The 27,853-nt window shown below is 38.1% G+C and overlaps 2 protein-coding genes across 5 annotated transcripts in view; one reads left to right on the top strand and one right to left on the bottom strand.

Annotated features, from left to right (window-relative positions):
* The window catches only part of LOC131928271 (inositol hexakisphosphate kinase 1), a 32,212-nt gene extending 23,090 nt beyond the window's left edge, over window positions 1-9,122 (bottom strand). Inside the window, exons 1-3 of one of the 4 annotated variants that reach the window (XM_059284256.1) lie at window positions 8,987-9,122; window positions 7,211-7,261; window positions 6,741-6,943 (exon numbers count right to left, since the gene is read on the bottom strand). The gene's annotated coding sequence lies outside the window, so the exon portion shown is untranslated. Of the gene's footprint in view, window positions 1-4,892; window positions 4,983-6,740; window positions 6,944-7,210; window positions 7,902-8,986 lie in introns of those variants that run through there. The other 3 variants (XM_059284254.1, XM_059284255.1, XM_059284257.1) reach the window with 3 other exon arrangements.
* A 7,844-nt stretch (window positions 9,123-16,966) lies between these two features.
* The window catches only part of LOC131928247 (phospholipid-transporting ATPase ABCA1), a 64,950-nt gene continuing 54,063 nt past the window's right edge, over window positions 16,967-27,853 (top strand). Inside the window, exons 1-4 of the mRNA XM_059284209.1 lie at window positions 16,967-17,114; window positions 19,633-20,083; window positions 24,538-24,634; window positions 27,698-27,836. Of these exons, the coding sequence (XP_059140192.1) occupies window positions 20,018-20,083; window positions 24,538-24,634; window positions 27,698-27,836 (302 nt within the window). The 5' untranslated portion in view covers window positions 16,967-17,114; window positions 19,633-20,017. The remainder of the gene's footprint in view (window positions 17,115-19,632; window positions 20,084-24,537; window positions 24,635-27,697; window positions 27,837-27,853) is intronic.

Genomic DNA, 27,853 nt, shown 5'->3' with positions numbered 1-27,853 from the left:
AAAGCAGTCAAGAAAAATACCTTCAAACTATTCAAATACCGGCAATAAATAACATTCCTGTGCAGGGAGGTGTGTGTGTGTGCGAAAATGAGGGGCATGAAAGGTTGTTAAGGAGTAACATGTTCTTCAATCAGAGCCCACCCCTCCTCTCTAGTGGGTTATAGTAAAACTGGTGACGTGGCATTTAAACCTGTATACTTTTTCAAAAAGGCGTCGTGTAACTTGGGGAACATTTAAACCATTACAAAGCCTTAGTTAAGTATATCAGATCTTACATATTAGAATTATTTAACCCAAGCTGGGACATTATTTACACAAGTCACTGACATAAACGTTATCTAAGCTATTGAATAAAAACTTGTATACACACCTTCATAATAACACGCTTTCACGTGCATTAAAAAATTTTGAAACTTTCTTTTATCGTGGCAGTGAAACCGTTGGTTGCAAAAATGTGTGTTTATTTTCTTATTTTATTGCATTTTATAGACTGGTATTAAGTCGCATACGTATACCCCACCCCCCTCCCCTTTCTATTTTTTATATCAAGGAATTAAAAAAAAAAATATTTACGTTTAAAAAAAAAGAATTAGTATCAGATTTATTCATTCCGTGTGTTCCTTCTTGGGTAAGTTGACACCACACACAACTACAAATATTTGTTACTAGACAAATCAGAAGCTAGACGTCATTTAAAACTGTTAGTGTTAGGGACAATTATCTCATACTTCTTGATGTAAGTCTTGCATTAACGTCGTGGTCAGGATTGGAAACATACAACAATCCATCTTTATCTCAGTCACGATTCAGTTGATCACTGCTACTTTATTAGGTTATCTCCCCTTTTAATGGTGAACGTATTAACTTTTGTAATGACTAATGTAATTGATAAATACCCGTGTCCGACTGGTGACTACACATATGACACACACAGCTGTAGTCTACCGAGAACAAAATATATGCAATACAAGTGTCCGACTGGTGACTACACATATGACACACACAGCTGTAGTCTACCGAGAACAAAATATATGAAATACAAGTGTTCGAGATAACATCATGTCTGAATTCATAGTCACTTTTTAGCGCAATTTCCATACTGGCAATTGCGATTATTAATTCGTTATTTCTGGATGGATGGATGGATGGATGGATGGATGGATGTGTGTCCGCAGCTTTAAGTCGTATCTCCTCCTCAACGAAGCAATATCGAGGACTAGTTCCAAAAGCAAATATGTTAAGCAAGTTCCGAGGATGATTGTGAGCAAAAAAAATTCCCGGAATTCCTTCCTGGATTTCCCGGAAAAGCCAAAAAAACCTCGAAAAAATGCATTTTTTGGCCCATATCTCGGCAACCAGATCACTTAGCGACTTGTAACATCTACCAATCGATTCCTGCCATAATTTAGAACAATATTGCCGAAGAAAGTTTTCAAAAATATCCTTTCGTTCGGTCACAAAAAATTGTTATGGATAACATAAGGAAATTGCGCTTAAATTGTCACTAGACTTTTTATTAACTTGTTTAAAATGTGACGTTGATTTATTTCTTAAGTTCACTTTTTAAATAGTACCTGTGTTTAAGTATGACTTGTGTATTTGTTTTTTTAATGTCAGCATTTTATCTAGAGATATTGACACATGATATGTTTAAATACGAAGTTGCCTGGTGGCCATATAGTACGATGTACCATTAAATTTGAAAGTACCAACCATGAAAGACTGAGAAAACGCAGTCAATTAAGTGTTACTTATTTATTACTTAAGGTTCTTGTGGAAGGCATGACTCAAAGTAGGTCAAATTATAAGCTACAAGCAGTGGGTGGTTGTAAGTAAAATGTAAGATGGTTTCTCTCGGATATTTTAGTTGGATGCTCACCGATGTATACATTTACATGAAAATATTACCACAACTTTTTTATTTTGATTCAAGATTCACAATTTTAAGATAATAAAAAAAAAAGAATCACATTCTTTAGATATTCAAGAATGAGTTATTTTATATGGTAATGATTTTCATAGCAAAATCTGAATGATGAACTACTATTCTTAAGCATTTATTTGCTTGTGAATTGCCAACAAAAATTACCACTAAAACTAATAATTAAAACCAAAATGGAGTAAATATAAATATTATAGGTAGAAGATTTCGGGTATTTACCGACCAGGCCCCAACCAAGGTGATGGTGAACGAAAAGAATTTGTCTAGACCAACATAACCATCAGTTAAAATAATGCCTCGACTTTTATAGTAAGGTCAAGCCCATTGTTCGCCTCATGGCTTTGACCTGGGCTAGGATTGGGTTTTGACGTCACACGTCTAAACCCCTTCCAATCCATAAGATCTCGGTCAGGCAACTGACATGCAGTGCTCGATGTTGAGTTTTGAATGGGGTTTCTAGATGTGTTGAATATGGCCATACCTTCATGTTATTTACCCTCGTTATTCGAATTTCATAATGAGATCAAATGTATTTTGCATAAGGTTAGATAACCAGAAAAAGTTGAATGAACACAATGTTAGGTTCGCTGTAAACGAGTTGAACTGGGAGCAGGTGTTGTGACCTGACACCATTACAGAGGGCTGCCAATGATGCGGCTGATAAAGGCGCTAAGACACGGCACACCTGGGATATCTGCCGACACACCTGGGATATCTGCCGGCAACATCCGAAACCATTTACCGGAGCTAGTTCAGCCAGTAAAAAGCAACAGAATGTTTACTTAGTGTATTGAACCAGCTACTGGATAAACCTGGTGTACCAAAAGACCAAGGTCACTATATCAAAGGCCTATCTCTATCTCTTTATAAACAACCGGTAACGTGAACAATGGTCCTCACATGTTTACTTCATGGGATCCATTCTACATACTTTTTAAAGTCAGAATGTCCGTCTGTCAGTGAATGTATGTATGTATTATGGTATATGAGTGTGTCTGTCAGTGGATGTATGTATGTATTATGGTATATGGGTGTGTCTGTCAGTGGATGTATGTATGTATTATGGTATATGAGTGTGTCTGTCAGTGGATGTATGTATGTATTATGGTATATGAGTGTGTCTGTCAGTGGATGTATGTATGTATCATGGTATATGGGTGTGTCTGTCAGTGGATGTATGTATGTATTATGGTATATGAATGTGTCTGTCAGTGGATGTATGTATGTATTATGGTATATGAGTGTGTCTGTCAGTGGATGTATGTATGTATCATGGTATATGAGTGTGTCTGTCAGTGGATGTATGTATGTATTATGGTATATGAGTGTGTCTGTCAGTGGATGTATGTATGTATTATGGTATATGGGTGTGTCTGTCAGTGGATGTATGTATGTATTATGGTATATGAGTGTGTTTGTCAGTGGATGTATGTATGTATTATGGTATATGAGTGTGTCTGTCAGTGGATGGATGTATGTATCATGGTATATGAGTGTGTCTGTCAGTGGATGTATGTATGTATCATGGTATATGGGTGTGTCTGTCAGTGGATGTATGTATGTATTATGGTATATGGGTGTATCTGTCAGTGGATGTATGTATGTATTATGGTATATGGGTGTGTCTGTCAGTGGATGTATGTATGTATCATGGTATATGAGCGTGTCTGTCAGTGGATGTATGTATGTATTATGGTATATGAGTGTGTCTGTCAGTGGATGTATGTATGTATCATGGTATATGAGTGTGTCTGTCAGTGGATGTATGTATGTATTATGGTATATGAGTGTGTCTGTCAGTGGATGTATGTATGTATTATGGTATATGGGTGTGTCTGTCAGTGGATGTATGTATGTATCATGGTATATGAGTGTGTCTGTCAGTGGATGTATGTATGTATTATGGTATATGGGTGTGTCTGTCAGTGGATGTATGTATGTATTATGGTATATGGGTGTGTCTGTCAGTGGATGTATGTATGTATCATGGTATATGAGTGTGTCTGTCAGTGGATATATGTATGTATTATGGTGAGTGTGTCTGTCAGTGGATGTATGTATGTATTATGGTATATGAGTGTGTCTGTCAGTGGATGTATGTATGTATCATGGTATATGAGTGTGTCTGTCAGTGGATGTATGTATGTATTATGGTATATGAGTGTGTCTGTCAGTGGATGTATGTATGTATCATGGTATATGAGTGTGTCTGTCAGTGGATATATGTATGTATTATGGTGAGTGTGTCTGTCAGTGGATGTATGTATGTATTATGGTATATGAGTGTGTCTGTCAGTGGATGTATGTTTGCAATCTAACTCTAGTTTGACCCATTTTCAATAATGATTTTTAAGCGTGTCAGATGACATTGCAAACAAAATCTTTTTTTTTAAAAATGTAAGTATTAAATAACTAAGTGGGAGGCAATGGCACGACCAGAGAGTTTTCATGAATCTTTTCATATGTAGACCATCATAAGGTACCGAGTGGCTTTATAACGGATATTGGAATACACCAAGCCACTGATCAACTGATGTTTAAGGGGGGAAAGGGATCGAAGAGACTTTAGTGTGCACTAAAATATAAAAACATAACTCTCTTTAGTTATAACAACAACAATAACGTTTGTCGCTCAAGAAAAATATTCAATGCCTATAGTTAACAACAGTTCTATTGTAATATTTATAATAGCTAAAGAAAGTGTATGTTTGTTTTCTTATTTGTTGTTACCAGGTTTTTTGTAGCGTACATGGTTTATGTTAAGAGTGAGGAAATGTGAAGCAACTTGAGAACCTTTGAACAAGCCATGGGGTGACAGAAAGCTTATGGGCGTGGCTAAAGGCCACTCACCAAAGCTTCTTTAAAAAAAAAAACCCCATCAAATTTCGTTACGTATTACTTTATGGGTGCGGGGAAGGGGAGTTGGGTCAAAAAGTAAATCTCAACTCACACATTCTTTGATATCCAGTGTGTAAAGACTGTCTTCCCATGGTTTACAACACGTTCAAAAGTTCGCTAGAAGAGAGTAATACACTTAAATACACGATTGTTGTCTTGTTTAACCAGGAAACAAAATCTCAAGATTGCCTGGGACTTTGGTGGGCTTTTATTTTAAAACTATTCGTAATCCCTTGTTGACGTAAGTCTACTGCACATAAGGAAGTTATATGGAGGTATACAGTGTTTCTTCCAGACTTTTTTCTCCGGGGGGGGGGGGGGGGGGGAACCCCTTGAAATTTTCGGTGGGGGGGGGGGGCGGTAGACATTCTTCGGGGGGGGGGGCAGACTTTCATCAGATGTAATAGTTGGACGATATAATTATAAGAGCATGGGGCATTGCGTATCTACTATGATTTATAAGAGTATAACGTGCCGTTCAGTTTTCGCTGCAGTTTGCATATATAACAGATACTTTCCTACCTAACAAACTCCTACACAATGAAAATATCTTAATGCGTATTTAAAATAATGAAAAAAAAACTTCCCTAGAAGTGATAAGCGCGATCTGAAACAAACTGCTGAATAGACACACATTCAAAATAGAAGTGTAGGGGCGGGGTAGGGTGGGTAGCGTAGGTTGGTTGAAGGAAGGGCGCTATTACGTTGGGTAGACGCTAAAACACGACTTACTGTTTTTAATTTAGTTTTTTTTTCAAACGGGGAGGCAACTAAAACATTATCAATCATATTTCGTAAGTCAGTTACCCCCCTTAACTAATTTTTTTTTTTACTTTGCTACGTGTGCGATAATCGCACTTCGTTAACATATAATACGTAGTAAATGCCCATATGTAAATGATTGGCTAACTTTTCAACAGTCCACTCAGGGTTCTCAGCTTTTTTTTTTATTGTAATCATACAGATACACTGTGTTATTTAGGGCGGGCTGATGATATACAATAGATTCGTTACAACAGTGCACGTGGTTTTGTTTATTATTTATTTATTGTGCAGCCGTTTTGATTGGATAAATGGTTGCCCTAACAGGTTCACATTTTAACAAACACAAAAATGGATTTACAACAGCTATGAGGATTTATAAATACGATTTCCATCATAATGTTATAAAAATTAGTTTTTATAAAACAAATAATGTATTTGTGTTGTAGGAGTAGGGGGCGGGGAGGGGGGGGGGGGGGTCCTAGAAATGTAAAAAGAAGAGGAGTGGTGGTGTTCTTAGAAAATGTCATATAACATTTTACGTGTGTAGGATGGTGTGTCTAAATATCATATTTTTGTGTTACACTATTATGCCCACAATTCCGGATCTCAAATATTAACATAATGGAGTGGAGTTTGCTGACGTCATTCAATAGGTGTCGTCCACAAGGTATCACTTTACTAGTACTGCTTATATTAACTCAGAGCTACTCACACTTTAAACTAAAAGACTGAAAGTTTAAAACGGAAAATAATATACCCCCAAACTTCAAGATACACAATCACAACTCAAGGACTGAAAAGTTAGAAACTAAACTAGGGGAAGCAACTACATATTCATGCCATTAAAAAAACAAAACTATTCACCTTCTTACTTCTTATTCAAGTTGAAATAAGTTATTTGAAAATTTATATTAAGCCAAATTGCAGATAGTCCAACACTACACAAAATTACAGGGCAGATCAAACTTGCTAATTAAGAAAAGTCCATATATATATATATATATATATATATATATATATATATATATATATATATATATATATATATATATATATATATATATATATATAAAAGCAAATACAAAAGTCTAGAATGGGACTGCATGGCCTAGAGATAGAGCACTGGGCTGCTAACCTGAAATGGTCCAACTTGAATCTGGGTTCAATTCAGTGGAACATCCCTGAGTCCACAAAACTCACAATAGGGAAAGTAAAGGGGCTGGAAATAGTGCCGCCCACACTACCACTTCATATGCCAAGGTCACAGATACAGGTGAATTCTACTTGCCCCATGGACCATCAGGTTCAAAACTCTTTACTGTCTAGAATAACCTAATGCTTAATGTAAAGAGAAAGATCAAACTAATTTGGAAATTTCAGTGAAATAAAAAAGAAGACAAGATATATTCACAAAACGTCTTTATTTAAATTTTTGCAATTATTAAGTAAGTACCCTTTCGAACCTTATGGTCCATAGGGCATGTGAAGTTGAGTTTACCTTTTTTATTTACCTCTGTGTATGAATGGATGGCAATTATAGTGTTTAGGAATTATAACATAATTTGATTTTAGCATGCCAAAAAAAACTTTTTTAAATGCACTAACCTTGCATCAAGCAGCAGATCCAGACAATTTAGAATATTATTTTTCAGACTCCTGGTTTTTAAAGAAAAGATCCCACTGCTGGCTGAATTTTTATTTTTTACAAAATATTCTCACAGGTCTCTATAAATTATTATTAGGCCTAGTAGCTATTATTTAGTAAGTAAGCCCACTTTCCTAAGCCTAATTAAATTTAGTTAGTATAATACAGTAACAATTAAAATTCAATGACAATTAAAAGGCACTAAAATGTTACATTCTATTTCTTCACTTTAACCTAAAGCTTACATTACATAATGGGAGGGTGTAGTCCAACGGTACAGTGCTCAATTGCTTACTAAAAATTCTAGAGTTCTGATCCTGACTCGAGTCTGAATGATGTCCCAGAGTCCACTGAGCTCTGATCGGTACCTGGTTTAAGTTACGGAAAGTAAAGGCGGCTGGGCATAATACTGAATACACTATCCCTTCATATGCCAAAAACAGATGAACTCTACTTCACCTACTCTATGAACCTTAACCGTTTTAAAGGGTACTTTACTTACACCAACAGATCCACAATTAGTTCTAGGCCTCATTAAGTATGAAATTTATTAGGCCTATCTACTAGTTTTACATTTTAATACCTAACGCGCAGGCTACTAACAAAATTTGTAAAAGTTTTAACAAATTAAAATTCATTAGAGCCTAATGATTAAAATTTTTTTTTTTTTTTACATTTTTTGTAGGGCCACTTTAGTACTTAGATTAGGTCTACCTAATCAGTCCGTTCATATACTGATTTGTACCACCGATGATGACTTTTTAAAATTGTTTGGCCAAGATCTAGGCTCTCTTTTTAATATTTAAAAAAATATTTAAAAAAAATTAAGCCCTTTAAAAATTAATCTATTATTGTCTAGGCTACAAGACAAGACCTAGTCTACTTACTCAGTACTCAGTAGTCTACTGGTTTTAATTTTATTATGTTTGAGTTTGATTCTTACTCAAATCTAGACTTCTAGATCTAAATAAATAATATTACTATTAGGCATATTTATAATAGATCTAAAGGGGCCTGTTTATAATTAAATATAATAGATAATAGGCTACTATTTAATTAATAGATTCTTTAGGCCTCACCTAAGCCCTCCTTAAATGCTACGTTTTGTAATTTATAATAAAAATTGGCCTAATTAATAGGCCTATTATTATTAAAGATCTAGATCTAGAATCTAGGCCTTAGTAATTATTTTGAGATGTAGAAATCTATTTAATCTAAAATCTAGTCTAGATCTAGAATCTAGACTACTCTACATATTTTAATTTTTATTTTAGTCTGTCTAATATAAATATTTTTATTTAAAATTTAAATTAATGATTATTGATGAATAATGGAAAAAAGCCTCGCAGAATGATAAGATCAATCACAGATCTAAAATTCTAAATCTGTCTAATCTAGTCGTAGTAATACTGTAATAAATAATATTATTACTAATAATATAACATCTACATCAAGTCATTAACATAACTAATATTAACTACACCATACTATTAACTACTATTAACTAGATCTAATGTAAATGTAGATCTGGGTCTAGAATAAGGCTCAAGAAGCTAATCGTCACTCACTAATCTAGAGCTGGGGTCTAAGTCTCACTGTAGCAGTAGCTAAATCTAGTCCTTCACTATAGACTAGACTAGATCTAGATTTCTAGATTTAGATCTAGATTCTAGTTACAATAAAGTATTAAAAGCGGCTAACGAACGCGGTGAGATTGAGAAGTCTCCCACACTCACCGCACATATTTATATCCTGTGACCCATATAATTATAAACGAGAGCTTGAATCTACGTCAGTCTGAACAATACTTAAGAAATAACGATTAGAAGACAGAGACTTTTGCTAGCTCTATTTTTGCTTCTCTTTCTAAATAGCGAGGAGGTAGGCCACATTCTGCTACTTTGACCTTTCACCTATTGTTCAGAAATGCGGGGAAGAAATGGTGCTGCTTTATGTACTAAAGGACTAGAATCTAGATCTAGGTTTTTTAATACTGGATTCTAGATCTAGATCCAGATCTTGGTCGGCGAAATAATGAGAATGCAAAAGGTGAATCATTGTAATACATTTAAATACATAAACAAGCATTTCAGTGATTCTCATTATAAAGGGAACCGGAAACACTGCTGGCTTCCTACGTTGAATTGCTCGTATCTCAAAGTAATATTTTCTGTGAAATTAAAACGCCATTAACCCTTTCAAGCCCCCGAAATTCCACCCTCTGGTTTTTGTTACATGTCTTTTGGTAGCCACAGAGGCGTAGCGACCCTTCCCGGCGCCCGGGGACAAACTTTTCGATTTGCAAACCCCCTTCGAGATTTCGATTTACACCCCCCCCCCCTCAAACTTTCGATTTGCACCCCCCCCCCCTCGAGATTTCGATTTGCACCCCCCCCCTCAAACTTTCGATTTGCACCCCCCTCAACCTTTCAATTTATTTTTCCAACCCATTTTGGCGCCCCCTAAGGTCGGCGCCCGGGGACATATGTCCCCCCGCCCCCGCACCCCCCCCCCTCGCTACGCTACTGGGTAGCCATAAATGACGTACTCTTAAGAAGAGGACGGGGGTGGGGTGTCATAATTTTGGATTGGGGAGGGGGTGTCAATATAGGCCTAGTGTGACAGCATACAGCATTTACAAAAATAATGTCAGAAACTGAATTTTAGCATTCATTTCACAGCATTCACGGGATAACCAGAGTAGAAGATGACTATTGCCATTGACCTTTTTTTTTTTTTTTTTTTTTTTTTTTTTACAAATACTCGCCCATGAAGAACTCCACCATTACTTGTAATTGTAAGAATGGAATCCAGTGGACATTACGGAGTCAACTGCTTGACATAGACTTGGCAGACGAAAATGCAAACCCCATGCACTGCCAACAACATGCTGGGGGAGACACATGTCGTTGATTGTTCACATTGTTGCAGCATTTTACGATGACAAGTTTTGGACCTGCAGTGACCTGATCCGGACGGGACTAGTCAAGGCTAGGTAGCAGAGCAGGGAGGACGAGGGTATTGGTGGACTAGAAGACTACTTCGACGTTGTCAACTTATCTTTCATGTATTACAATCACCGGTTGTAACAATCTTGTTGCCTAGTTTCTCATACACTTCGTATTTACGACCACCAGTTCGAAATGACAGAGGGATACGTGTATATATATATATATATATATATATATATATATATATATATATATATATATATATATATATATATATATATATATATATATATATATATATATATATAGTATAATAAGTTGTTTAAATAAGTCATCAAATTCGACTAGTAACTAGTTTATATTGAGTTAATTCCCTTGCAATGTGAAAACTCGACTATTCTCCACAAAATCTGACACTTGCCCCTTACTTACCTGCCAATAAGCTTTGTTTGTTTCAAAATAATCTCTTCTCTATTGCATAAAATGAAATACAACATGCAGTTAAGTTACATAACGAGAGGAAGGGAGAAGTATACACATTTTTTAAATGCAGCTGCTTGCAGTATCGGTTGACTATAAGACGATAATACGCTCCATAACGTAAAGCACAAAATAGCAACACCAAATACGACAAAAATATATACGCTGTCCCATAAAACTACAACTTCAACCCTACTAACGTTTAGTTAAACTTTAACCACAGTGTCAGAAAATAAACGAGCCTTTTGTACAATAAAACCTCGATTTTCACTGAAATTAAAAAGTTCAAATGTCAGTGAAACTTGAATTCGCCGCAAAGATGTGCGCAGAGGTAAACCGCCACCACCGCGGATGGAATATCAAAACATTAAATAGAAAAAATAATAAAGAAAATAGGGCTTCTAAACTTGTAACCCGAAAATCCTGGTCAAATCAGTAGCACCCAACTCCGATGGGTACATTACTCACGTTAGGGAAAGCAAAAGCGGCTGGGCATAGAGCAGAGGTCCTTGAAACAGATTAACTCTACTTCATCTGCCCCATGTGTCTTGGGCACGACCGGGAAAAGATGATGCTGTTAGAAAATACATACACCACCCCCTGGAAGTTTAAGATCCCCCCTCCCCCATCGGAGCAAAATGTCTGACGCTTGCAAATATACCGGGGTCTATTTTAATGGGGGCCAGTAGTTTGGGACTCGGGGATCTATTTTAATGGGGGCCAGTAGTTTGGGACTCGGGGATCTATTTTAATGGGGGCGAGTAGTTTGGGTCTCGGGGATCTATTTTAATGGGAGCCAGTAGTTTGGGACTCGGGGATCTATTTTAATGGGGGCCAGTAGTTTGGGACTCGGGGATCTATTTTAATGGGGGCCAGTAGTTTGGGTCTCGGGGATCTATTTTAATGGGAGCCAGTAGTTTGGGACTCGGGGATCTATTTTAATGGGGGTCAGTAGTTTGGGACTCGGGGATCTATTTTCATGGGGGCCAGTAGTTTGGGACTCGGGGATCTATTTTAATGGGGGCCAGTAGTTTGGGTCTCGGGGATCTATTTTAATGGGAGCCAGTAGTTTGGGACTCGGGGATCTATTTTAATGGGGGCCAGTAGTTTGGGACTCGGGGATCTATTTTAATGGGGGCCAGTAGTTTGGGACTCGGGGATCTATTTTAATGGGGGCCAGTAGTTTGGGTCTCGGGGATCTATTTTAATGGGAGCCAGTAGTTTGGGACTCGGGGATCTATTTTAATGGGGGCCAGTAGTTTGGGACTCGGGGATCTATTTTAATGGGGGCCAGTAGTTTGGGACTCGGGGATCTATTTTAATGGGGGCCAGTAGTTTGGGACTCGGGATCTATTTTAATGGGGGCCAGTAGTTTGGGACTCGTGGATCTATTTTAATGGGGGCCAGTAGTTTGGGACTCGGGGATCTATTTTAATGGGGGCCAGTAGTTTGGGACTCGGGGATCTATTTTAATGGGAGCCAGTAGTTTGGGACTCGGGGATCTATTTTAATGGGGGCCAGTAGTTTGGGACTCGGGGATCTATTTTAATGGGGGCCAGTAGTTTGGGACTCGGGGATCTATTTTAATGGGGGCCAGTAGTTTGGGACTCTGGGATCTATTTTAATGGGGGCCAGTAGTTTGGGACTTGGGATCTATTTTAATGGGGGCCAGTAGTTTGGGACTTGGGATCTATTTTAATGGGGGCCAGTAGTTTGGGACTTGGGATCTATTTTAATGGGAGCCAGTAGTTTGGGACTCGGGGATCTATTTTAATGGGGGCCAATAGTTTGGGACTCGGGGATCTATTTTAATGGGGGCCAGTAGTTTGGGACTCTGGGATCTATTTTAATGGGGGCCAGTAGTTTGGGACTTGGGATCTATTTTAATGGGGGCCAGTAGTTTGGGACTTGGGATCTATTTTAATGGGAGCCAGTAGTTTGGGACTCGGGGATCTATTTTAATGGGGGCCAGTAGTTTGGGACTCGGGGATCTATTTTAATGGGGGCCAGTAGTTTGGGACTCTGGGATCTATTTTAATGGGGGCCAGTAGTTTGGGACTTGGGATCTATTTTAATGGGGGCCAGTAGTTTGGGACTTGGGATCTATTTTAATGGAGGCCAGTAGTTTGGGACTCGGGGATCTATTTTAATGGGGGCCAGTAGTTTGGGACTTGGGATCTATTTTAATGGGAGCCAGTAGTTTGGGACTCGGGGATCTATTTTAATGGGGGCCAGTAGTTTGGGACTCGGGGATCTATTTTAATGGGGGCCAGTAGTTTGGGACTCGGGGATCTATTTTAATGGGGGCCAGTAGTTTGGGACTCGGGGATCTATTTTAATGGGGGCCAGTAGTTTGGGACTCGGGATCTATTTTAATGGGGGCCAGTAGTTTGGGACTCGGGGATCTATTTTAATGGGGGCCAGTAGTTTGGGACTCGGGATCTATTTTAATGGGGGCCAGTAGTTTGGGACTCGGGGATCTATTTTAATGGGGGCCAGTAGTTTGGGACTCGGGATCTATTTTAATGGGGGCCAGTAGTTTGGGACTCGGGGATCTATTTTAATGGGGGCCAGTAGTTTGGGACTCGGGATCTATTTTAATGGGGGCCAGTAGTTTGGGACTCGGGGATCTATTTTAATGGGGGCCAGTAGTTTGGGACTCGGGGATCTATTTTAATGGGGGCCAGTAGTTTGGGACTCGGGGATCTATTTTAATGGGGGCCAGTAGTTTGGGACTCGCGGATCTATTTTAATGGGGGCCAGTAGTTTGGGACTCGGGGATCTATTTTAATGGGGGCCAGTAGTTTGGGACTCGGGGATCTATTTTAATGGGGGCCAGTAGTTGGGACTCGGGGATCTATTTTAATGGGGGCCAATAGTTTGGGACTCGCGGATCTATTTTAATGGGGGCCAGTAGTTTGGGACTCGGGGATCTATTTTAATGGGGGCCAGTAGTTTGGGACTCGGGGATCTATTTTAATGGGGGCCAGTAGTTTGTGACTCGGGGAACTATTTTAATGGGGGCCAGTAGTTTGGGACTCGGGGATCTATTTTAATGGGGGCCAGTAGTTTGGGACTTGGGATCTATTTTAATTGGGGCCAGTAGTTTGGGACTCGGGGATCTATTTTAATGGGGGCCAGTAGTTTGGGACTTGGGGATCTATTTTAATGGGGGCCAGTAGTTTGGGACTTGGGATCTATTTTAATGGGGGCCAGTAGTTTGGGACTCGGCGATCTATTTTAATGGGGGCCAATAGTTTGGGACTCGCGGATCTATTTTAATGGGGGCCAGTAGTTTGGGACTTGGGATCTATTTTAATGGGGGCCAATAGTTTGGGACTCGGGGATCTATTTTAATGGGGGCCAATAGTTGTGGGTGCATTGGTTTTGGAGATGAGAGTGAGTGAAAGAATTACCAGAGCTTGATGCTAGCAGTGAAGAGCTCATCAGAGAAAGCTAAGTAATGCACCAACATATTGTTTAGGAGAGGTTTTCTTCAGATGGGAAGAGGAAGAGAGAATTGGCATTCTAAGGAGATCAAGAATACATCTGAGGTCAGAAATTGTCACGTTTGTTAATTGGTGTGTGTTGTGTATGTAGCTCGTGGTGTGGGTGATGTGTGTAGCTAGTAAACTGGCGTTTGTGGTGTATGTACTAGTAAGTTGGTGTGTGTGGTGTATGTAGCTTGTAAACATATGTTGGTGGTGTATGTAGTTTGTAAATTAGTGTGGGTGGTGTATGTAGCTTGTAAACATGTGTTGGTGGTGTATGTAGCTTGTAAACTGATGTGGGTGGTGTATGTAGCTTGTAAACTGATGTGGATGGTGTATGTAGCTTGTAAACTGATGTGGGTAGTGTATGTAGCTTGTAAACTGATGTGGGTGGTGTATGTAGCTTGTAAACTGATGTGGGTAGTGTATGTAGCTTGTAAACTGATGTGGGTGGTGTATGTAGCTTGTAAACTGATGTGGATGGTGTATGTAGCTTGTAAACTGATGTGGGTAGTGTATGTAGCTTGTAAACTGATGTGGGTGGTGTATGTAGCTTGTAAACTGATGTGGGTGGTGTATGTAGCTTGTAAACTGGTGTGGGTGGTGTATGTAGTTTGTAAACATGTGTTGGTGGTGTATGTAGCTTGTAAACTGATGTGGGTGGTGTATGTAGCTTGTAAACTGGTGTGGGTGGTGTATGTAGCTTGTAAACTGGTGTGGATGGTGTATGTAGCTTGTAAACTGATGTGGGTGGTGTATGTAGCTTGTAAACTGGTGTGGGTGGTGTATGTAGCTTGTAAACTGATGTGGGTGGTGTATGTAGCTTGTAAACTGGTGTGGGTGGTGTATGTAGCTTGTAAACTGATGTGGGTGGTGTATGTAGCTTGTAAACTGATTTGGGTGGTGTATGTAGCTTGTAAACTGGTGTGGGTGGTGTATGTAGCTTGTAAACTGGTGTGGGTGGTGTATGTAGCTTGTAAACCGGTGTGGGTGGTGTATGTAGCTTGTAAACTGGTGTGGGTGGTGTATGTAGCTTGTAAACTGATGTGGGTGGTGTATGTAGCTTGTAAACTGGTGTGGGTGGTGTATGTAGCTTGTAAACTGATGTGGGTGGTGTATGTAGCTTGTAAACTGGTGTGGGTGGTGTATGTAGCTTGTAAACTGATGTGGGTGGTGTATGTAGCTTGTAAACTGATTTGGGTGGTGTATGTAGCTTGTAAACTGGTGTGGGTGGTGTATGTAGCTTGTAAACTGGTGTGGGTGGTGTATGTAGCTTGTAAACTGGTGTGGGTGGTGTATGTAGCTTGTAAACATATGTTGGTGGTGTATGTAGCTTGTAAACTGATGTGGGTGGTGTATGTAGCTTGTAAACTGATTTGGGTGGTGTATGTAGCTTGTAAACTGATGTGGGTGGTGTATGTAGCTTGTAAACTGGTGTGGGTGGTGTATGTAGCTTGTAAACTGGTGTAGGTGGTGTATGTACTAATTTTTGTGCGACATGTGCCCATTGTGAGTCGGCCTTCAATTGACCGTCAACATAGGGGCTGAAGATCGACCTCAGATAAAACAGAAACTGTCTGGTATAGAATTATGTCAGTCTAGACACCTTTAACGAACAAACCCCCCCCCCCACCCCAAGCGGTCATTGTTTTCCCCTGGGGTAACTAGGGGCTGCAGTCTATCACTCCACGAAGACTCAAAGGGTGATGTCGATGTTTTCTTTAACAATGTAGTGGAAGGTGGCTATTTCCGGTCAATTTTTAGCCAATGGCGAGGTCGTACAAGGTGACCTAGAACTGTAATTGCGGGCTATGTTAATATTTTTCTGTACACACTCAATATTTAAAATTGTGTGTAAATTTAAAGTAGCGCCAACAATGACTGGAATTTGGCTTCTATTTTGCCATGCTTATACACATACGACCCCGTGTCAGTTTTGAACGTATTTTGTTTTTCCACACCAGCCTGATGTCTGTTGCCTGCAGATCGCAGTTTCATAGGGTTTTTGGAGAGGTGTCGACGGCTTTTTTCAATGTATGTTCCATACATGGAGATGATCACTCGCTGTCAGTTTTTACTCATCACTAGAGGTCGTGGAGACTGGCCAAACATTTTCCCTGTGTTCTATTCGCTTGTGCCAAATGATTCACATGTTACACAGGGAAGTGCCCTTTGGGTCCCGGAGAAACGTTGCCTTATTTATATTGATTTTTATCGATGTATACACTCGTTATCTAATTCTGCACTAAACGATGGAAATAATGTGTCATTTTATTTCACAACCGGTTTTCTCAGTGGTTTTCCCCTTACACTGCTAATATTTGTTCTAATACAGAGTCCTTCGTGGGTCGATGAATCTCTCCCTGGTCTGACATGTTAAAAAATCCACTCTCTAAATTTGACACACTCATTAGCATGTACCCCCCCTCCCCTCTTTTCAACTGGATTATAATCCATTTTATAGATAACCATGTCAACATTCAACAGAAATGTGCACAGTTGAACACCATCCAACAGAAAACAGTGTTGCCCCCCCCCCCCCTCTTTTCCCCACTCACTGAGTTTAAAAAAATATTTCATCGTCCAGTGTTCAAAAGATATAGCCTACCATATTTAAAAGACGAATGAGTCAACTGAAATATAAGCGGATTCTCGTGTGTATTTCTGTTCTAAATGTAGACCAAGACCATCAATTAAGTTCAGCCGAACTGGACTGTACCCGTCTGAACCGAGTTGAAAGGTCACACGCTTGGGAAGCTAAAATAAAAAAACAACCCACGAACCGGACCTTCATGTTCTTGTCTGCTGTGCTACATCACAGGGTGGGCTGGACCAACGCCAGAAATAACCAGCTAAATAAAACGTGTACCAAACCAAACAAATTATTAAAAATGAAAGAGGATATTTGAACAAGAGCTGCTCGTCCGACCATTGGATTGCAGGTAACGTTGAATGATATTAGATAGCAATCCTTTAAGAAGCTTATCATTTTCAAAATACAACTAATCAATAAAATGAAGGAACTATAGCCCAGAACTATTTATATCGCTATATACTATAGTGGTATAGTTTTATAGACCTAATTGTTAAGTAAGTTGATTACATTCTTTGGTTTGTTATTTTACTGTTCGTTGCTTTTCCTCCCCATCGATCTAGATCTTGTTCTCTAAAGCTAAACTTAGTACACTTTTTTTTTCGGGGGGGGGGGGGGGGGGATAAGCTAAGCAGCGACAGCACATTATGTAATATGGAAGGATAAACATCATTACCCCAGTATACGCCTCTGTACACTGATTCTAAAGAAATTAGTTTTTGAGTTTTGTGAATAACATCGATTTACAAAATATTTGTAAAATATAAATTGGAGATTATTTTCACAGTTAATGTTAAACCAAAAGCAAACAATAAGTTTAACTTAAAGTAATAATAGGCCTAATATAAATCAATACACATTTTACAGTGTATGTCGAGGGCCTATGTGTATTCTTCAATATATAACACATGCAAAAACACTTGTCTTTATTTTTCTTTAATCCCAAATTTATTTCAGCTCTACTTAAAAGCCCTCATCTGCTTAGCCGACCACGCCGATGGAAAAAAAAAATCCCTTGAACCAGTGGCGGAACTAGAAAAAAAAGGCCTACCCCGCAAAATTTTTCTTTAGGCCCCCACCCATATATATATATATATATATATATATATATATATATATATATATATATATATATATATATATATATATATATATATATATATATATATATATATATATATATATATATATATATATATATATACGAACAAAATACGAACCGAGCATAGGATACTCATTGCTTGCCTGTTCGGGTTTTGAAAAAAAATGTTTTTTTTAGCGCAATTTCCATACTGACAATTGCGATTATTAATTCGTTATTTCTGGATGGATGGATGGATGGATGGATGGATGGATGGATGGATGGATGGATGGATGGATGGATGGATGGATGAATGGATGGATGGATGGATGGATGGATGGATGGATGGATGGATGGATGGATGGATGGATGTGTGTCCGCAGCTTTAAGTCGTATCTCCTCCTCAACGAAGCAATATCGAGGACTAGTTCCAAAAGCAAATATGTTAAGCAAGTTCCGAGGATGATTGTGGGCCAAAAAAATTCCCGGAATTCCTTCCTGGATTTCCCGGAAAAGCCAAAAAACCTTGAAAAAAATGCAGTTTTTTGGCTCATATCTCGGCAACCAGACCACTTAGCGACTTGAAACTTTTACCAATCGATTCCTGCCATAATTTAGAACAATATTTCCGAAGAAAGTTTTCAAAAATATCCTTTCGTTCGGTCACAAAAAATTAATTAAGGAAATTGCGCTTAAATTTTCACTAGACCTTTTATTAACTTGTTTTTTAATTAAAACAAATTGCTACATCATGTCATGACATTAGTGTGTTTTGAGAAAATCAGTTTCATTTTATCTGCTATGGGTTCTTTTAACATCTTACTGGCCAAAAAGAATATAAAACATGAAATCTTTGTAGAAGTAATGGTGTGTCTTGTTGTGATTATTTTTATGTTTTTTTTTTGTATTTATATTATTAATTTTAAATACATTTCCTATTTATACAAGGTAATTCTTTAGTAAGTACTTTATGAAAAAATATTTAGTAAGAGAAGTAATTTCTTTTTAATTTGTTTAGTACAAATCTATTAAAAGGAGCTTATGAGCATCCCTATTTGACTATTTAAAAAAGGGAAATAAGTCATGGAAGTGGTTTGAACGTTTGCTTATCTTTGTTGAGTTTAATTGTAGAAGAGAGAGAGGACTTGGCTTTTACAGTGGTTTAAAAGGAAAGGGGAAAAGAATATACAAGAGCGTGGGTATGGTGTCTATAGAAAAAAGATAATCAAACCGCAGCTATAGACATCAAGTCAAAAATTGCAAGAAAATTAGATTTTTTAAACTATAATAAAAACGATTAGGGTCGGCCGTGGGCCCCTAAATGGCGTGCCCCCCCCCCCGGATTGCGGGGTCTGGCGGCACTGTAGTTCCGCCCCTGCCTTGAATCATCATTTAATTACACATTTGCCTTTTTAAGTGTTTTTTTAAAAATAAAATTGTAATAAGTAATAAGACGTTTTGTATTAGATCTATGTATAAGTAAACCATCTTAAATGAGTGAAAGTAGGCGAAATGTCACTTTCTACATCTTGAAATCGTTGTCTTATAATGGGTTAAAAAATTGTGCAGTTTTTTTGTTTGTTAATTTATTGGTACAATCGTGTCGTAAAAAGCAGAAATTTAGCAGAAATAAGAATTCAGGAAATGAAAATAGTGTTACGTAATATTACTCTCTCCCAGCAATCTACCGTTTGTAACACAATATAACCAAGTGATTAAACTCCCCTCCCCCTAGATTATAAATTATATAATATGTGCCCGACCTCCTTCCGTGAACTTTTACCAGATACGGGGGTAGCTGACGCCGGCCTAGACCTACGAGTTTAACCTCATTCATGAAGGTGATATTCACCAGCTCAAGCTTAGAGTGGGCCCATGCCAAAGAGTTATTTATAGGAGGTTAAAACGCCATGACGTCACACCACAACAAATTCTAAAAGCGAACCTTTTTAACTCGAGTTCGTCAATTCGGGCGTGACCTACTTAAAAGTTTTATATAACAATTGTGAAACTGCTGAATCATTTCTTACACAAAGTTAAGGATTGTCGAGTGAACGACATGACAGGATGCAGACGTTCTTAGTCTTGTTTCTCTTCACAGCTAATGTAATGTTATGTTGACACATGTGTAGTTGTGATGCAATAATCAACACACACTAAATACAATTCAGATGGGGTTTCTCCTGCAGCTAAGACTTCTGTTATGGAAGAATTTTGTTCTTCGGAAAAGACAACCGGTAAGTCTTTTATCATATTTGTCACTGTTTGTAGAGATAGGGATAATTTAAACTGAGTCATTTTAAAATTAACTTTCAATTAGTTTGTTTCGTTTTGTACTCTCTGTTATGAATGATCGTGCACATAGTAAGAAACAATGTAAATATCGAACCACCTCGCCACTCCATTTAAAGCATTAGTCAATAGCATTTCAATAAATAACCATTATTCAAAACAAACATTAACAAAAAATAAATAAAAAAAAAATAAAACGTGAATCAATTATTATTCATAGGGAGTAAAAAAAGAGTTGCCATTTTGTATAATAGAAATGTAGAAAAAATAAACACAATGAAATGTTAAGGTTGTGTCGCGTAGTTAACATTTCTCTGTTATAGATCTAGTCATTTAGATGCCACCAACCCATCCAATATGACATTGTATAATACAACAATAATCTACTCTATATCCCTTTTGTGGTATGTGTCCAAACAATAATCTACTCTATATCCCTTTTGTGGTATGTGTCTAAAGTCTTGTTATGCTATATAGATCTAATCTGTTCAGTGATCGTGCAATCATTATACTAAACCGTAGCCTGATCTCCGAACATAATGATCTTAAACTAACTAAACACTACAAAAATAATCTTTAAACCTTCTTTGCATTCCCTTAACACAGATGCTAACTGTAAATATAAACAATTTTAGCAGTTAAACTTAATATACAATACATACAAAGCGTATAATGTTAACTGGCTTAGCCAGGATCGTCTCATGCCGGGGGGGGGGGGGGGGGGGGGGGGAGGGGAGAGGGTGTTTAAATTTTTTCCAGCATCGAGGACTACAAAGGAATATAAGTAAATTGGAAAAAAAATCGATACTTCCATGGATTTAAGTGTTAGATTATTATAGTACTTATGGTCTAAATTTATGAGTTAAAAAATTACTATTGAAAGTCTTTAAAAACAATTTTCATTTTATATACTTAGAATAATAATTTTCAATTATGAACATTACATAAAATTTAAAAAAAAAGTGTATCAACGTTTATAAAGTTTCTAAAATTGTGTCTGAAATGTATTTGCATTTTGTCCTTTAGTTCTCATAACGTCCCTTGATTTGGAAAACACAGTTACTTCCCTTTTAAAAAAACCCATTAAATCGGGGGGGGGGGGGGAAGAATTTACTTTTGATTACTTTATTTTGGTGTTAGGAAAAAAATTATTATATAATTAGCGTGGATTGATTAAGTGCAATGTCGTTGGTATTTTTAATGCTGCCTTTTATTTATTCCATACACTGAACGTACTGTTTACTAATTATTTTAAAAAAATCAATAACAGTTAATAAGCCAGGTCCTACAAATCCTATATATTTAATTCTTTCAATTTACGGATAAGCTTGGAGTATTATAATTTTGTTCACTTAATTGAAACAGGCGCGTCCGCCAGCGCCCCCCACGGTTCGATTTGGCGCTCTGGGCTATCCTGTGAGCGCTATGGTGCATAATTTCGTTTTAAACAGTGCGATTGACTATGAATAAGAAAGGTTACTATAGTCTTTAATTGAATCAAATCCGGGCGTCATCCGGTACCCCGACAGGGTGCTATTTGGCGCCCCGGGCTTTCCCGTGTTCGCTGTGGTACCTGCGTTCGCGTGAGTTCAAAAGACTATGAATAAGTTGGGTACTATAGTCGTTTGCTAAGTTGAATCAGGCGGTTACGTCGTCGTGGTGCGATTTGGCGCCCCGGGCTAGACTGTGGACACTTTGAGTTTATATTTGCGTTTGTGTTTTCTTTGTGTTTGAGTTTGGGTTTGCGTATATATATATATATATATATATATATATATATATATATATATATATATATATATATATATATATATATATATATATATATATATATATATATATATATATATATATATTTACTAGCTGTATGCCATTACTTCGCTATGATGTAAAATAAATTGAAAGTAGTACTCTGAAGAAATAAGAAAAAAAATGTAGGCCCACAAAACAAAACAATTTATCACTCTAAACAAAAAATAAATATACACACAATGCAACCAAAAACACTTAACGCAACATGATCTGTTTTGTAATCCTGGTAAAAAAACCAATTTGACATAATGATTCCTAGATTATTAATTAAGACAGGCGAACTAGGGGAAATAATTACTCTCTTAATATAAATATGTATATTTCTACAAATTTAATTGTAAATGTCAAAACCGATCAATAATTACTTTAGTATGTAATATAGTGGGGGGGGGGGGGAATAACAAACTCATAGTAAACTAGTGAACGTAGCGTCAGTTTTTAGATAAATGTTCTAAACATACACATACAATTATACCTATATATATATACTGATTCGGAAATAGATTTAAATATGTAACTGTAAATTATTTTTTACATATCAATCATTTAGGCCAGGGGTCTCCAAACTTTTTAGTCCGAGGGCCGCATTAACTATCAAATTTCAGTTCGGGGGCCAGTTTCTTCCAGGCATGTCTTTGGTTTTTCTGGGCAAAGTTCCTCAGCCATCACCAACAAACGTTTTTTTCCGTGGACAAAAAGATCTCCGCGGGCCGGATGAGAGGACGTCGCGGGCCGCATTCGGCCCGCGGGCCGTAGTTTGGAGACCCCTGATTTAGGCTGGAGCTTTAGTGGTCAGTTACAAGGGTTGCTTCTTTAAAATATTTTTCTCGGGGTACGTACCGATAAAAGAATATATATTTTCTATGCGAAATATATTTTTTATACATACGCCAACGTAAATCTATAGGCGTTCCATCAGAATAGTGTGCAAACACATCCTTTAATACTGAAAGATAACCAATTGTACATTTATAAAATGTGTTCGCAGGTACGTCGGTCTCCTTTTAAATTTTTAGTAAATGTATTTATAAATAATAATATAGTGACCCACTTTTTCTCAATTGTTATTTACATAGTGGTTCATTATTATATTTTTTAAAGAATATTATTTTCTTTTTAGTGCATATTTTTTTAACAAAAGCTTGTTACTGAAACTAGAGTCGTAGCAATCCATTCCGGTGCCCGTGGTAAACTATCCATTTGGTACTTCCCTTCTCCCGCCCACTTATATCTATGGTTATTCAAGTTTGGTAAAAAAAGAGCCCCCCCCCCCCCCATAGGTTGGTGGCGCTTTTTACCAGTTAATTTCCCTTAAAGGTTTTTATTTTGACGTAGAAAACAGTTAAACCAGTTTTTAAAGCTTTTTAGCCGTTTACTTTCTTAACTTTCACTTTGTTTATTTCTACCCCATTATAAAATTAGCCTTTACATTTGTTTACCCCTTTTGGCACCCCTTAAGGCTCAGCGCCCGGGGCGGCCGCCCCACCCACCCTCCCCTAAGAACGCCACTAATTAAAACGTTTAGTGAACCATATCATTTAAGAGGAAAGTCGAAAACAGAAAGTAACGATTACAACTTATCCTAAACTTATTTATAGCAATAAACCACACATTAACTGTAAGGTAAGGTTGGGTTAGTTAGGTTTAAGAAACTTTCTATAGGGAATAAGCTTGTTCTACACTTAGTCTTTAATCATATTTAGAAAACTACAGAAAGCCTAAGCATAATACGAATTACCTTTTTATTTTCCGAATTCATTCGAGCCACTTCGGATCTGGAGTTATAAAGGATGCTGTGTATCTCACTTTGCATTGAACATATATAATACTACTATTTGTAGGTATTATAACGAAGAGGGGCTAATAACCATGATAAAAATTTACAGGCCGAATTCCCGAATGGACACTTGCCCGAATGCGACAAATGCCCGAATGGACACTAGCCCGAATGCGACAAATGCCATTCGGGCATTTGTCGCATTCGGACAAGTCTCCATTCGGGAAATCGGCCTTCGGGCAAACAGCATTCGGGCAAGTGTCTTTCGGGAAAACGTCGGGCTCCCTTTCTAGATCCCTGTTCACCAAGCCTACCTCTCATGAAAATTCTAAATCACTCACTCACTCGTCGTCCTCCCCCCCCCCCCCCGGAAAAATGCCTGAAATAAACTGTAAATACAATGTTTCGTACTTTGCAAGATCATTAATTTGTCCACTTAGCAGTTTTTACACATGTATATGCCGGCCACTAATCTATTTGTTCAAGTTTCTGAATTGTATGATTGTGTTGTGTATTTAGCCTACTGTTCACTTGTATATTTGAAGTCTTCCAATGATAAAATGGGTAAAAATAATTAGTTATGAAAAACATTAAATCAGTGTAGTGTATCGGGGAGAGAGAAGAGAAATATTATCTGACGTCATTGGGGTTTGTAAGAATTTTAACGCTAGCATTTGAAAATCCATTTCGTGTGTTAATGAATTGACTTGGATGTTTCAAAATTTTCTGTTAAGGATTTGTATGCACTTCTTAGTGCCCCATGACTCCAGATCCATATTTTACTGAATGTATTCACTTCCATTTGTCCAGTTCCGTGTTGTTGTCGAGATTGTCTGGCCCCTAACGTTGTTCCTCATCCTGGTGGCTGTCAGGTTCAGACCGGATGTTCGAGTCAACATTGGAGAATGTAAGTATCACATTGACCAACTCTGTTTATAATGTTTGTAAGTATCACATTGACCAACTCTGTTTATAATGTTTGTAAGTATCACATTGACCAACTCTGTTTATAATGTTTGTAAGTATCACATAGATCAACTCTGTTTATAATGTTTGTAAGTATCACATTGACCAACTCTGTTTATAATGTTTGTAAGTATCACATTGACCAACTCTGTTTATAATGTCTGTATCACATTGACCAACTCTGTTTATAATGTTTGTAAGTATCACATTGACCAACTCTGTTTATAATGTCTGTATCACATTGACCAACTCTGTTTATAATGTTTGTAAGTATCACATTGACCAACTCTGTTTATAATGTTTGTAAGTATCACATTGACCAACTCTGTTTATAATGTCTGTATCACATTGACCAACTCTGTTTATAATGTTTGTAAGTATCACATTGACCAACTCTGTTTATAATGTCTGTATCACATTGACCAACTCTGTTTATAATGTTTGTATCATGTTGACCAACTCTGTTTATAATGTTTGTAAGTATCACATTGACTAACTCTGTTTATAATGTTTGTATCACGTTGACCAACTCTGTTTATAATGTTTGTAAGTATCACATTGACTAACTCTGTTTATAATGTTTGTATCACATTGACCAACTCTGTTTATAATGTTTGTAAGTATCACATTGACCAATTCTGTTTATAATGTTTGTAAGTATCACATTGATCAACTCTGTTTATAATGTTTGTATCACGTTGACCAACTCTGTTTATAATAATGTTTGTAAGTATCACATTGACCAACTCTGTTTATAATGTTTGTAAGTATCACATTGACCAACTCTGTTTATAATGTTTGTAAGTATCACATTGACCAACTCTGTTTATAATGTTTGTAAGTATCACATTGACCAACTCTGTTTATAATGTTTGTAAGTATCACATTTATCAACTCTGTTTATAACGTTTAACCATTGTAGCCTCCTTCGAAATCTCCCCCCCCCCTTTAAACTTTTAGGGTGTCATAAATAATCAAAGCGTTGGCTGCACAAGATAGTTTAGATTGTTATAATAAATCATTGGGGATAGTGAAAACAAGCTGACTGGTGAATCAGTGAAATAAGTTAACCGGTTAAACTATGACAGTGAATAAGTTAACCAGTTAAACTATGACAGTGAATAAGTTACCTTAATGTTAATTATGAACAACTAAATAAAAAAAAATCAATGTTTCTTTTATCCCGCGATAGTTTTGGGTATATTGAGAGCTGTGAAGTGGTGCAAACATTTTGGGGCGAGTTGCTTTCTGGCTCGCGTCCAAGTTATTGATTTGTATTGAATTTCGGTTGCACCAGTTACAAAATCTATTGATTCTTAAATTGAAACTGTCTTCCTGGAACAGTCCACTACAGAAAAGTCCTGCCAATACGTCTCGGACAAAAAGGTCTCGTCAATAGCTCTGGGTCCAATAGCGTATGCGCATGTGCCTACGTTTTAATTGCCTAGGGGTTTGAAAATGGTTGAAAAAACAGTTTAAAATGACACACAAGCCAGGTGAGAGACAGACGTAATGTCCAGGTGTTGTGAACACACATACACGCTTTTTACGGGTGATCCAGTGCGTAGCGAAACATATAAGACGAACACCCACAAGCGGGTAACAAACAAATCTAAATGAAACAAAGGCTCGTAAAAAGTTTAACACTACATTCTATATAGGCCTACACTATCTACACAACACAGGCGATTCTAAATATAAATACACTAGCGTGCCCGTCGACGCGCGTTGCCGTGGTCTCAGAGAAAATCTGACGAAATATTTTAAGAGGGTTTCATCAATCTGTTAACATTCCTATGTTCTTAGGCACGTGACATTGTTTTCTAAGACTGAGTTATTTAAATGTAAATAATGACGCGGCACGGGCTTGTATAATCAACATTCACCCCAGACACAAGCAATGGACAGGTCACTCACACACACAATGGCCAGGTCACACACACACACAATGGCCAGGTCACAGACACACAATGGCCAGGTCACTCACACACAATGGCCAGGTCACTCACACACAATGGCCAGGTCACTCACACACAATGGCCAGGTCACTCACACACACAATGGCCAGGTCACACACACACACAATGGCCAGGTCACAGACACACAATGGCCAGGTCACACACACACACACAATGGCCAGGTCACACACACACAATGGCCAGGTCACTCACACACACAATGGCCAGGTCACTCACACACAATGGCCAGGTCACTCACACACACACAATGGCCAGGTCACAGACACACAATGGCCAGGTCACTCACACACACAATGGCCAGGTCACTCACACACACAATGGCCAGGTCACTCACACACAATGGCCAGGTCCCTCACACACACAATGGCCAGGTCCCTCACACACACAATGGCCAGGCTATAAGACCTAACATGGGTATGCTGTAGCCTGTATTTCTACCACCAGGTCCCTCACACACACAATGGCCAGGCTATAAGATCTAACATGGGTATGCTGTAGCCTGTATTTCTACCACCAGGTCCCTCACACACACAATGGCCAGGCTCTAAGACCTAACATGGTTATGCTGTAGCCTGTATTTCTACCACCAGGTCCCTCACACACAATGGCCAGGCTATAAGACCTAACATGGTTATGCTGTAGCCTGTATTTCTACCACCAGGTCCCTCACACACACAATGGCCAGGCTATAAGACCTAACATGGTTATGCTGTAGCCTGTATTTCTACCACCAGGTCCCTCACACACACAATGGCCAGGCTATAAGACCTAACATGGGTATGCTGTAGCCTGTATTTCTACCACCAGGTCCCTCACACACACAATGGCCAGGCTATAAGATCTAACATGGGTATGCTGTAGCCTGTATTTCTACCACCAGGTCCCACACACACACACAATGGCCAGGCTATAAGATCTAACATGGGTATGCTGTAGCCTGTATTTCTACCACCAGGTCCCTCACACACAATGGCCAGGCTATAAGATCTAACATGTTATGCTGTAGCCTGTATTTCTACCACCAGGTCACTACACGGCTCGTGCTATGCCATCAGCGGGAACTCTGGCATTTCTCTCCTCCTATGTCTGTAATTTCAACAATGATTGCAACAACAACTCAGCTTCTGCTGACAGGTTCCAGTTCAACAGAATAAACGGCTCGCTGTAAGTAGATCATTCTG

Source organism: Physella acuta, unplaced genomic scaffold, assembly GCF_028476545.2.
Source record: "Physella acuta isolate Inbredline_101_S28 unplaced genomic scaffold, ASM2847654v3 ptg001480l, whole genome shotgun sequence".
NCBI lineage: Eukaryota > Metazoa > Mollusca > Gastropoda > Physidae > Physella > Physella acuta.
Note: the sequence above shows the minus strand (reverse complement) of the source record. Positions and strands in the feature narration are given on the sequence as shown.